The sequence below is a fragment of the Elephas maximus genome, chromosome 3 (assembly GCF_024166365.1).
Source record: "Elephas maximus indicus isolate mEleMax1 chromosome 3, mEleMax1 primary haplotype, whole genome shotgun sequence".
Lineage (NCBI taxonomy): Eukaryota > Metazoa > Chordata > Mammalia > Proboscidea > Elephantidae > Elephas > Elephas maximus.
The window spans coordinates 100665435-100679253 of NC_064821.1; the positions used below are offsets into that span (position 1 = coordinate 100665435).

Here is a 13819-nt window from a genome sequence, read left to right on the forward strand (position 1 = left end):
ATTTCCACTAAGGCATTGACCTGCCTTTGTTGATGTATATGTCCTTTGTAATCCATCTCCCTATTCCCCAATCCCTGTCCAGTAGATTCTACATAGCTACTATGGATCAAATAACTGTTGAATTAAATGCAATATTGTGACTTCTAGGAATGCCATGGGAGAGGGGTTAGTCTCTGCTTTAAAATCCATTTGTGTCTCCCCTGCTACCTACATGATAGAGTCTAAATCTGTGGTATCCAATACAATGGCCACTTGCCACATGTGGCTACTGAACATTTGAAATGTGGCTGGTCCAAATTGAGAGGTCCTGTAAGTAAGTATAAAATACATCTAAATTTTGGAGACTTAGTATGGAATAAAGAATGTAAAATACCTCATTAACAATTTTTGTATTGATTACATACTAATATGATAATATTCTGGATATACTGGGTAAAATATCAAAATTAATTTTACCTGTTTCATTTTACTTTTTTAAATACGACTACTAGAAAATCTAAAATTACATATGTGGCTTGTGTTATATTTCTATTGGACAAGGCTGGTCCAAATGATTAATCAAGGAGCTCAGTACCCCCCTGGATCTGCTCTGCCCACTTTCCAGCTTCATTCCTTGCTGCTCCCATACTGCACTGAAGGATTAATAGAAGTTTGGCAGACCAGTGGGAGTGAATTAATGAATTAAATGGTCTCAAGCAATATCAAACTGTCTGTAAGTTCCTGCACATGCCTTACTTTTTGACACTCTGTGTCTTCGCTCACACTTTCCCTCATGCCCAAACCACACTTTCTACCATTTTCCCCCTGGCCAATTCCTACACATCTTTCACCATTGAGCTTAGCTGTCACCTCTTCGAGGAAGTACATCTGGGGCCTCCAGGCTGGTTTTCATATCCCACCTCTGTGCTTGTACAATTTCCATAGCAGTAATTGTGTTATATTGTTAATTTTCTATTTTTTTGGTAGTTTTCCCTTCCAAGTAACTCCTACCCCAGCCACTCCCATCTTGTTCTAAGGATGCAGAATGTATTCTTTTTGTACCTTCAGAATCTGGCATTGTGGCCTTTTATTTATAGATGAGAAAACTTGAGTTTTAGACAGATTAATTTTAGACCTTTAGAAAGAAGTAGAGTGGGGGTTAGAACCCAACATTCACTTCATAGTTCCTGTTCACCACAGAAGAACTAGTATGTAAGTTGGCCTGAATGGTAGAGAAGAGTGCCCAGTAACTGGATGAATGAATGAAACTCCTTAAAATTCTTTTCTATTGTCTTTTGGAACAGCACTCTCTTCTGGTGTTTTCCTTCCTACATGACCATCTCTTCTGATTTTCTTTGAGGGCTCTTCTTCCTTCTGTATAAATGTTGTAGCAGAAGGGTTATACAACTATATTGCTAGAAGCTGGAGTTCCCACATGGATGTTGATGTTGCCCAGCATCCTATCCTTGGCCCTCCTTGGCGTTTTCATTACACCTTCACCAGATTCAGAATTTGTCTGAAAGAATAAAAACTTAATAAATACCATACTAAATGATTAATCATTGCATGTGTGCCTACTATGATTCCAGCACTGTGCTAGGTGCTAAAGGGTAATGATGGGGCGGGGAGACGTCCTGCAATTTAGAGATGGGCAGGAATTTGAGAAAAAAGGTAGCCCACCCAGCTGAAACAGATTTTCTATCTGATTCAGCACTTGGGTTTTAGCCTCAACAAGGAAATTTGGATACTTGCTTCTCTAGAGCTCACTAACCATGATTATTCTAATGTAGTACGCTAACTCCAGCAGGGAAGTGATAGAAGTGAACCCTGAAGAGGCAGAGAAGAGCACTTCTGTGTGCCAGGACACTGGTCTGGACTCAGGAAGTAGGAGAGATACCAGGAATACGAAGAACAATAAAACATGGCCCCTGGCCAAAAGGCGTTCACAGACAAGAGGGCAGTGGGGAGGGCACCGATGAAACTACTTGCAGTGACGTTAATGCAAACATGTATACCTTACAGTGGTACCACAGAGTCTGGTTACCTCTTGATTACCTGGCTGTGAAGGAGGGCAATCAAAGAAGGCTTCTTAGAACAAGGATGCTTGAAGAATCAGTAGACGTTTGCCAGGCCATTCAGTGGGTATAAATGAATGAATTACATGAACAAAGGCAGAGACTTGACAGCATCGTGCTTCACACAGCATGTAAGTCTTTTGGGATCACATGGTTGCTATTTGCCTGTTGACTTGTGTGACCCTCCCACTTATTCAAGAGTCCTGAGGGCTGGGGCTAGGCCTCCATCATAGCCATGACCCCATGCTTGGCACATGCCAGGGACTCAGAAAATGTTTACTAAGTGAGTAGAGTGTAGGCTAGCATGAGGCAAGAGAGAAAAGCAAGGTCGTGGTCACCGAGCACCTTTCTGCACCAGGAACCTGGTAGGTCACTGGGGAGACCAACTCTGGTTGGGCACAGAAATATAATTGCTAGAAAGCTAGTTCAGCCATCAGAGGGGCAATGGTTGGACTAATGTTTTCATATTGAAGATAAAACTCACCTGAGTTCTTGATGGTGACGACTCTTCCAAGGCTGAAAGTAAAGAGGAAGATGGTCATTTTCATAAATGAACCCAAATCAGTCCTCTGTTGTTTAGCTACAAATCATTAGAGACCAGGCCAAAAGGTGACAGGGACGCAGTTTCAGTACAGAGTGAAGGCAGACGCTGAAAGGAGAAAGTTCTATGAACTGTTGCCAGTGAAAGAAAAATAGCATTTTGGAAGTGATGGTGTGCGCCAGAGGGAATGTATGATTTGATTTAGAAAAAGAAATGGCTCTCTGCATTCCTTTCCAGGAACGCTTCTACAGAATAAAGAACTTTAAAATCATATAAGTAAATATAAACTGGTGGCATTTGAGCAATGTTTCCATGGGCAAAATTGGTGTGTGCAAGTGTGCAACACAAATGCCGAGAAGTATCCCTAACTTGCTTATCATGTACCCTTTGATCAAATATCAGCTCTCCCATGATCTGGATTTGGCTCTTTTATAAATTTTGACCCAACGACCACCATATAGTCCCTCATTTATTCCGTAATCATATTCGATGCCATTAATTGGAATCTAGCCAAGGACCCTGGAGAAAACAAAAAGTATCAACACATTCAAAATGGCTGCCAAGAAATCCAGACATAACTCATATGCTTTCCTTTGAGGGGGGCCCTGAAAGTCTTTATCCAGAGCCTAGTGATTTTTATCTTATGCATTTCTAGCAAATTGGATGGCAACCTCGTAAAATGGTAAGTTAGATGAATCTTGTTTTGTATCTCTGCTACATTAGTTACAGGTTATTAATCTTTCTGAGCCTCAATGTTCTCATCTGTAAAATGGAGGCAGTGATACCAGCTCACAGGGTAACTGTGAGAATTGAGTGCTATCATGTTGAGTGCTCCCTGGCACATAACAGGGACTCGGTACATGCTTGGCCATGTGAAAGGCTCACTGCTAGACACAAGGATATTGACAATAACAAGAACTGATCATTGTCAGAGAAGAGCTACAAGACAGTTACAGAAAACAAACAGGAACTGTGGTGGTTTGGTGTGACAGCAACTAGCTCTGAACTCCTACAAGGGTCTAAGAACATCACCTAAGAAGAGCATGGACTATGCCCTTCTCAGTTCCTATGTTCAAGGGCACCCCAAGTCATCAAGAAAGGGTGGAGTCAGATCCCACTCACCATGCCTAAAAATGCAAAATGAACATAACACATGTCTGAGGGTTAGATGATTTAAAAATTTAAAAGTACTTGCATATTTTTTATTTGAATGGAGCAAAATTCGGTCATTTCACTTGTGCGGAGCAGTTTAGTATTTGCTAATGTTGCCAGGTAAGTGAAGCATTTTATTAGAATGTTTCTGTTCTTATCAGCTCTGGTGACACAGTGGTTAAGAGCTTGGCTGCCAACCAAAAGGTGGGCAGTTTGAATCCACCAGGTGCTCCTTGGAAACCCTATGGGGCAGTTCTGCTCAGTTCTATAGAAGCACTATGAGTCAGACTTGTGATGGCCATGGGTTTGCTTTTTGGTATGGGTATTCTTATTAATATAAAAAATCCTTCATATTTGTCTAGCTATAAAGTATATACACTAATGAATAATTCTTAAAAGTAACCATAACAAAATCAAAGCAGAGAGATGAAGGAACTAGACTAAATGTACCAAGAGAGAAAGGAGTAGAACCTGGACTGACTCAGTTAAAAAACATTAGGTGAGTGCCTACCAGGTGCCAGGTGCTGCGCTAGGTGCTTACACACTCTGACAGTTCTCCCAGCAGTTCAGTGAAATAAGTATCGGACTCCTTATACATTGAGCATCTCCTTGGCACACAGTAACCACAAGCTATGCTCCTTGCCCTCATGGAGAACATTCCATTTTACAGAGCACACGGCTGAGCCTCTACCACCACCACCACTAGGTGCCAAGGAGGGGATTCTGACTCATGGTGACCCCATGTATGTCAGGGTAGAACTGTGCTCCACAGGGTTTTCAATGGCTGATTTTTCTGAAATAAATCTTCAGGCCTTTCTTCTGAACCGACCCTGGGTGCTTTTTGTTAGCATTTGAGCATGTCAACCATTTGTACCACCCAGGTACTTCACGCTGAGGCTTAGAGAGGTAAAATGCTCTGTTCCAGGCACTTCCTACTAAACTGTGTATCTGCATTTACCTTATTGTCATTCCCACAATAGCCCCGGATGTGGGTACATCTATTACCCCCATTTTACAGATGAAGAAATGAAGGTTCACGACCACACAGCCCTTAATCAAGGGTTCAGGCCCTTAAGCTATTACATTGCTTCAAAAGTAGCACCCAGCACAGTGCCCAACAGGGAGTAAAAACAGGGAGTAGGAGCCCAGAAATACACATTGAAGGGTCTGGTCAGTTTCTTGAGAGCACAGGATACACAAATTTAAACTGTGTCCAAGAACTCTTCTCCCTGGAAAGGCCAGTTATTAAAGGCCAGTGGGTGCTGGCTGCTATAGATCAGGCACTGGGCTAGATTAGGGCTACCTCCTCCCATCCCATCAAGCATTTGCTGTCTCCAACATTGCAGGGCTCAGTGTGCAAAATCTTAGCATCTTGACTCTGGAAAAGACTCAGAAATAGGGAGAAAACAAGACTTTTCCTCCCTCATAAAAGAAACTACTTTAGGGTTAACCCTGTACACCTGTTTTACTTTATTTCGTTACAAAGTTGGTAAGGAGGAAGGAAACAGTACCTTTTGCAGTTCTTCAATTCCAACTTCATAAGTTGCTAAAATGAATACAGAAAAAAAAAAATTATTCGAAGGCAGTTAACCCACCCATTTCTTACAGTACTCAGGATTAAAGCAATTATGAAAGACTGCGGTATTCCATTTACTCGGCCTTCAGAACATTGATTTATAGAAGGCTCAGTGCTTTGGGAAATTCTGGGGTTACTGATCATGGTGTTAATTTCTGGGGGGATTTCCAGGATGGAATTTACAGTTGATGAAAACATATGCAAAATTTTCAATTTCCTGCTTTGGTCCATAGATTCCTACTCTATGCTTAAGAGAAAGCACCGAAATTTAGAAGCAGCAGTCAGAAGGCAAACGTGAAAGGAAAGGGGAAGGTATGCAGGTAAACAAAAGCCTAAATCCCACTTCAACAAAATGAACTCCATACCATGCCACAAGTGGTCTTTCTCCACTAGTGTTCCATTCTCTTAAACACATTTTAAAAAGAGCAGACCACCAACTAAGGCTCGAATATCTTTTAATTTTTCAGATGGCTCTGTGGAGTTTAATGACACAAGGCAAAGCTTAATATGAACAACCACTGGCAGTGGCAAAAACTGGGGCTCCATCTCATTTCTCCCACTTCTTACCTATGGGATTTCAGACAGATGGCTTCATTGCTTTGAGCCTCAGTTTGCTCATCTGTCAATCCGAGCCAGTTGGTCCCTGCCTTAGAGAGCTAATGGGAAGATTAAGGGAGATAGTACGGTAGACATACTACACCTAGCAGAGCTCTGGACGTTGTATAGAAAGTGATGCAATTTTTGGAGAAAATTATTTATTTGATTTTTCTTTCCATAAAAGTTAACTATAGAAGTCCTCCCGCCCACCCTCCCCCCGCCCCACTGCTAATGAATATGCCCGTGTGATAAGCAGGGCTCCTCCTTCCTCGTTTCTTTTATCTTCTTGCTGTTAGAGTCCTGAAACTTTAGTTTAAAAAAACTGACCAAACAACATGTTGCATGTTTAAGCCTTTATTATTCTAAACATTCAATACATTGGTAAAATAAATAAAATTCTAGGTTTTCTTTAGGGACTGTCGGCAAGTAAGTGTTGATACAGGGAGCTAACTTTTTAGATGAAGGTCTACAGAGCAAACTAGTTTCTCATTAAACAATTAATTTACATATTGTTATGTGACATTGGTTGCCAACCCCACGACACATCAACACTCTCCCCTTCGACCTTAGGTTTCCCATTACCAGCTTTCCTGTCCCCTCCTGCCTTCTAGTACTTGCCCCTGCGCTGGTATGTCCATTTAGTCTAGTTTTGTTTTACGGCCTGTCTAATCTTTGGCTGGACACCCTGGTAGCATAGTGGTTAAGTGCTACAACTGCTAACCAAAAGGTTGGCAGTTCAAATCCACCAGGTACTGCTTGAAAACTCTATGTGGCAGTTCACTCTGTCCTACAGGTTGGAATCGACTTGATGGAAACAGGTTTTTTAATCTTTGGCTGAAGGGTAAATCTTAGGAGTGACTTCATTACTGAGCTAAAAGAGTGTCCGGGGGCCATACTCTCGGGATTTCTTTAGTCTCTGTCAGACCAGTAAATCTTTTTTTGTGTGTGTGTGAGTTAGAATTTTGTTCTACATTTTTCTCCAGCCCTGCCTGGGGCCCTCTGTTGTGATCTCTGTCAGAGCAGTCGGTGGTGGTAGCTGGGCACCATCTAGTTATGCTGGACCTAGTCTGGTAGAAGCTGTGGTCATTGTGGTCCATTAGTCGTTTGGGCTAATCTTTCCTTTTTCTTTTTGGTTTTCTTCATTCTCCCCTGCTCCAGACAGGGCGGACCACTAGATGTATCTTAGATGGTTGCTTACAAGCTTTTAAGACCCCAGTTGCTACTTACCAAAGTAGGATGTAGAAAATTTTCTTTATAAACTATGTTATGCCAATTGAGCTGGATGTTCCCCAAGGTCATGGTCCCCACAGCCCTCAGCTCAGTAATTTGGTCCCTCAGGGAGTTTGGCTGTGTCTATGGAGCTTCCGTGACCTTGCCTTTGACAAGCTGTGCTGGCTTCCCTAATATTGTGTACTGTCTTATCCTTCATCAAAGTTACCACTTATCTATTGTCTATTTAGTGTTTTTCCCTCCCCACCTGTCCCCTCCTCGTAACCATCAAAGATTGTTTCCTTTTGTGTGTAAATGTTTTCATGAGTTTTTATATTAGTGGTCTCATACAATGTTTGTCCTTTTGTGATTGACTTATTTCACTCAGCATAATGCCCTCCAGATTCACTCATGTTGTGAGATGCTTCTCAGATTCATCATTGTTCTTTATTGTTAGGTGGTTTTCCATTGGGTGTATGTACCATAATTTGTTTATCCCTTCATCTGTTGAGTTTCCATCTCTTTGCTATTGTGAACAATGCTGCAAAGAACATGGGTGTGCCTACGTCTATTCATGTGATGGCTCTTATTTCTCTAGGATATATTCCTAGGAGTGGGATTGCTGAATCATATGGTATTTCTATTTCTAGCTTTTTAAGGAAGTGCTATACCATTTTCCAAAATGATTGTACCATTTTGCATTCCCACCAGCAGTGCATAAAAGTTCCAATCTCCCCTCAGCCTCTCCAACATTTGTTATTTTCCGTTTTTTTTTTTTTTTTTTTTTTGATTCATGCCAATAATGTCGGGGTGAGATGGTATCTCACTGTAGTTTTGATTTGCATTTCTCTAATGGCTAGTGACTTTTAGCATTTCCTTATGTGTCTGTTAGTTGCTTGAATGTCTTCTCCGCTGAAGTGTCTGTTCGTATCCTTTGCCCATTTTTTAATTGGATTATTTGGCTTTTTGTTGTAGAGGTGTTGGATTTTAATGGCTAGTGACTTTTAGCATTTCCTTATGTGTCTGTTAGTTGCTTGAATGTCTTCTCTGCTGAAGTGTCTGTTCGTATCCTTTGCCCATTTTTTAATTGGATTATTTGGCTTTTTGTTGTAGAGGTGTTAGATTTTCCTGTAGATTTTAGAGATTAGACCTTTGTCGGATTTGTCATAGCCAAATTTTTTTCTAGTCTGTAGGTTCTCTTTTTACTCTTTTGGTAAAGTCTTTTGATGAGCATAAGTGTTTAATTTTTAGAAGTTCCCAGTTATCCAGTTTATCTTCTGGTGTTTGTGTGTTGTTAATTAAGGTTTGTATCCTGTTAATACCATGTATTAGGACCTCTAGCATTGACCCTGTTTTTGCTTGTGTAGTCTTTATAATCTTTGGTTTTATATTTAGGTCTCTGATCCATTTTGAATTAGTTTTTGTGTATGGTGTGACGTATGGGTCTTGTTTCATTTTTTTGCAGATGGACATCCAGTTTTGCCAGCACCATTTGTTAAAAAGACTGTCTTTCCCCCCAATTGATGGACTTTGGGTCTTTGTTGAAGATCAGGTGACCGTAGTTGCATGGATTTACATCTGGATTCTCAATTCTGTTCCATTGATCAATATATCTGTCATTGTACCAGTACCAGCCTGTTTTGACTACTGTAGCTGTATAGTAGGTTCTGAGGTCAGGTAGTGCGAGTCCTCCTACTTTATTCTTCTTCTTCAATAGTGCTTTACTTATCTGAGGCCTCTTCCCTATCCATATAAAGTTAGTGATTAGTTTTTCCATCCCTTAAAGAATGCTGTTGGTTTTCTGTTATTGTTTTTGTTGGTATTTGAATTGAAATTGCATTGCCTTTGTAGATTGCTTTGGGTAGAATTGACATTTTCACAGTGGAGCTAACTTCTACCTGGAAAATGAATAATATGTGCCTGGGTATTTGTCCACTTTTATTTTTGCTGATTTTTTTAATCAAAGCAGTTTCTTTTGCAATTACTTCCCTTAAAAATTTTGCTTACCTATTAATACTTTAAAAACTGCTTATGATATAGTATGTTCCATATCAATCCAAGTATGGATTTGTTTTCCAGTTTTAAAAGTGATAATCTACTTCCTCCACCAATTCATTTTACCATTCTGTGTTTTTTTTAAGAACTAAAATCATATTCTCATTTGCTTGTTCTAACTACCTGGAAAGTGGATAATATTATTATTTTGTCTTAGATATGAGGAAACTGAGGCTTAGGGAGTTCATACTTGCCAAGACTAGTAAACAAAGATAATAAACCCTCGGTTAATAAAGTATTCATAATTTCAATACTGCCTTTTAACAAAGTGGAGGTTCTCCAATGGTAGGCTTTGCCATCAAAACTTGCTCCCAAGGTAGGAATATAAAGTACAAAGGCAGACCGACTGCATCCCAGGAGATCAGGAAGGGACTGGGAGTTAGAACAGAAGGGCATGGGTGTCTGCATTTCAGGCTTCTCCTCACTTTCCACCCAGAGTTATATCACTCTTTCTCCACTTACTAGCTTTATTCCAACTGGGAGAAAAAGGACAAATATCAGTTGATGGCCCTCATCAACGGTCTAGCTGCTAGATCATAGCGAAGTCATGTCTTGAGGCCCTTAGCTGTTTACTGATGAACTAACTCCCTTGGAAAAGTTCTTTCACCTTTTTTAGCCTCTGTAGCTCCGTTACACCAGAAGGTGAAATGACTACTACTAGTATCATAAAAGCAATAATAAAAAGCAAATAACACTTTGTTTTGCACTTACTTAGAGATAGCAGGCACTATGTTAAGTGCTTAAGTGCATTATTTTATTTAATTCCCGTGATGATCACTACTAATATTCCAGTTTTACTGATGAGGAAACAGACACTCAGAGAAGTGAAGTAACTTGCCCAAGGTTACTTAGCTAGCAAATAGTCTTCAAATTTTCTCTCAACCATAGAATCATTCACTTAAAGAAAATATTACCCAGGAGCTGAGGCAGAATTTCTTGGGTTGGAGTTAGTCCTGAGGGTTTTCAAGACCACTCAGGAAAGCCCTAGGGTTCAGGATGAACTACCAGAAAACCACTGGTCTAGACAATCTCAGAGGTAGTAATATCTGCAGAAACTCGAGAACAGTCTGAATCCTGCTCACTCTCCACTAAGTGCTATATATAAGGGCAGAGCCTTAGAAAAGCACCCATGCTGAGCTACGCACCCCTGAGGGGCTGGGCTCCCCTGTTTCCTTGGCATTGCACAAGAAAGACAGAATCATCCCCTGGTGATAGCAAAGGCCAGCCACTTCCTTCTTGCTTTCATTCATTTCCTTCTTTCCTCTTCCTGCCCTCTTAGAACGCTATCACTTAAATCCCTCACCCTTGGTAGGCAGAGGAAGGGAGTGATAAATTCTTGACTTCACTTTTTTCCCCCAATAATTCTTTAATTAAATTAAACTTTTTACTTTAAGATAATTGCATATTCATATGAAGTGGTAAGAAATAATAGAGGGAAATCCTGTGTACCCTTTACCAAACCAAAAAAAAAACCCACCCATTGCCGTGCAGTCAATTCTGACTCATAGTGATCCTGTAGGACAGAGTAGAACTGCAATATATGATTTCCGAGGAGTACCTGGTGGATTCGAACTGCTGACCTTTTGGTTAGCAGCCATAGCTCTTAACCACTATGTCACCGGGGCTTCCATCCTTTACCCAGTTTCCCCCACTGCTAACATCTTGCAAAACTATAGGTCAATATCACAACCAGGACATTGACATTCATACAGTCAAGATACAGTACATTCCCATCACCCTAAAGATCCCTCATGCTGCCCTCTTTTAAAAAAAATAATAATTTTTATTGTGCTTTAAGTGAAAGTTTACAAATCAAGTCAGTCTCTCACACAAAAACCCACATACACCTTGCTACACACTCCCAATTACCCTCCCCCTAATGAGAGAGCCTGCTCTCTACCTCCACTCTCTCTTTTTGTGTCCTTTTCACCAGCTTCTAACCACCTCCACTCTCTCATCTCCCCTCCAGGTAGGAGATGCCAACATAGTCTCAAGTGTCCACCCGATCCAAGAAGCTCACTCCTCACCAGCATCCCTCTCCAACCCATTGTCCAGTCCAATCCATGTCTGAAGACTTGGCTTTGGGAATGCTTCCTGTCCTGGGGCAACAGAAGGTCTGGGGGCCATGACCACCAGGATCCTTCCAGTCTCAGTCAGACCATTAAGTCTGGTCTTATGAGACTTTGGGGTCTGCATCCCACTGCTCTCCTGCTCCCTCAGGCATTCTCTGTTGTGTTCCCTGTCAGGGCAGTCATCCGTTATAGCCTGGCACCATCTAGTTCTTCTGGTCTCAGGATGATGTAGTCGCTGGTTCATGTGGCCCTTTCTGTCTCTTGGGCTCATAATCACCTTGTGTCCTTGGTGTTCTTCATTCTCCTTTGATCCAGGTGGGTTGAGACCAGTTGATGCATCTTAGATGGCTGCTTGCTAGCATTTAAGACCCCAGACGCCACTCTTCAAAGTGGGATGCAGAATGTTTCCTTAATAGATTTTATTATGCCAATTGACTTAGATGTCCCCTGAAACCATGGTCCCCAGACCCCTGCCCCTGCTACTCTGGCCTTCGAAGCATTCAGTGTATTAAGGAAACTTCTTTGCTTTTGGTTTAGTCCAATTGTGCTGACCTCCCCTGTATTGTGTGCTGTCTTTCCCTTCACCTAAAGTAGTTCCTATCTACTATCTAATTAGTGAATGCCCCTCTCCTATCCTCCCTCCCTCCCCCATCTCGTAACCACAAAAGAATGTTTTCTTCTCAGTTTAAACTATTTCTCAAGTTCTTATAATAGTGGTCTTACACAATATTTGTCCTTTTGCAACTGACTAATTTCACTCAGCATAATGCCTTTCTGGTTCCTCCATGTTATGAAATGTTTCACAGATTCCTCACTGTTCTTTATCGATGCGTAGTATTCCATTGTGTGAATATACCATAATTTATTTATCCATTCATCCGTTGATGGGCACCTTGGTTGCTTCCACCTTTTTGCTATTGTAAACAGTGCCGCAATAAACATGGGTGTGCATATATCTGTTTGTGTTAAGGCTCTTATTTCTCTAGGATATATTCCAAGGAGTGGGATTGCTGGATCCTATGGTAGTTCTATTTCTAGCTTTTTAAGGAAGCGCCAAATCGATTTCCAAAGTGGTTGTACCATTTGACATTCCCACCAGCAGTGTAGAAGTGTTCCAGTCTCTCCACAGCCTCTCCAACATTTATTATTTTGTGTTTTTTGGATTAATCCCAGCCTTGTTGGAGTGAGATGAAATCTCATTGTAGTTTTGATCTACATTTCTCTAATGGCTAATGATCGTGAATATTTCCTCATATATCTGTTAGCTACCTGAATGTCTTCTTTAGTGAAGTGTCTATTCATATATTTTGCCCATTTTTTAATTGGGTTATTTGTCTTTTCATAGTTGAGTTTTTGCAATATCATGTAGATTTTAGAGACCAGGCGCTGATTAGAAATGTTACAGCTAAAAACTTCTTCCCAGTCTGTAGGTAATCTTTTTATTCTTTTGGTGAAGTCTTTGGATGAGCATAAGTGTTTGATTTTTAGGAGCTCCCAGTTATCTAGTTTTTCTTCTATGTTCTTTATAATGTTTTCTATATTGTTCATGCCATGTATTAGGGCTCTTAACGTTGTCCCTATTTTTTCTTCCATGATCTTTATCGTTTTAGATTTTATATTTAGGTCTTTGATCCATTTTGAGTTAGTTTTTGTGCATGGAGTGAGGTATGGGTCTTGTTTCATTTTTTTTGCAGCTGGATATCCAGTTATGCCAGCACCATTTGTTAAAAAGACTGTCTTTTCCCCCATTTAACTGTTTTGGGGCCTTTGTCAAATATCAACTGCTCATCTGTGGATGGATTTATGTCTGGATTCTCAGCTCTGTTCCATTGGTCCATGTATCTGTTGTTATACCAGTACCACACCGTTTTGACTACTGTGGAGGTATAATAGATTCTAAAATCAGGTAAAGTAAGGCCTCCCACTTTGTTCTTCTTTTTCAGTAATGCCTTATTTATCTGGGGCCTCTTTCCCTTCAATATGAAATTGGTGATTTGTTTCTCCATCTCATTAAAGAATGTCCTTGGGATTTGGATTGGAATTGCATTAAATGTATAGATCGCTTTGGGTAGAATAGACATTTTTATAATGTTAAGTCTTCCTATCCATGAGCAAGGTATGTTCTTCCACTTATGTGTAAGTCTCTTTTGGTTTCTTGCAGAAGTGTACTGTAGTTTTCTTTGTATAAGTCTTTTACATCTCTGGTAAGATTTATTCCTAAGTATTTTATCTTCTTGGGGGCTACTGTAAATGGCATTGATTTGGTGATTTCCTCTTCGATGTTCTTTTTGTTGGTGTAGAGGAATCCAACTGATTTTTATATGTTTATCTTGTGTCCCAATACTCTGCTGAACTCTTCTATTAGTTTCAGTAGTTTTCTGGAGGATTCCTTAGGGTTTTCTGTGTATAAGATCATGTCATTTGCAAATAGAGATACTTTGACTTCTTCCTTGCCAATCCGGAGGCCCTTTATTTCTTTATCTAGCCTAATTGCTCTGGCTAGCACTTCCAGCACAATGTTGAATAAGAGTGGTGATAAAGGGCATCCTTGTCTGGCTCCCAA

At 40.5% G+C, this 13819-nt stretch overlaps 1 protein-coding gene across 1 annotated transcript in view; it reads right to left on the bottom strand.

Moving 5' to 3' along the window:
- The window catches only part of FYB2 (FYN binding protein 2), a 160162-nt gene that overhangs the window by 55966 nt on the left and 90377 nt on the right, over window positions 1-13819 (bottom strand). Inside the window, exons 6-7 of the mRNA XM_049879373.1 lie at window positions 5259-5293; window positions 2539-2570 (exon numbers count right to left, since the gene is read on the bottom strand). Coding sequence (XP_049735330.1) covers window positions 2539-2570; window positions 5259-5293 — 67 coding nt within the window. The remainder of the gene's footprint in view (window positions 1-2538; window positions 2571-5258; window positions 5294-13819) is intronic.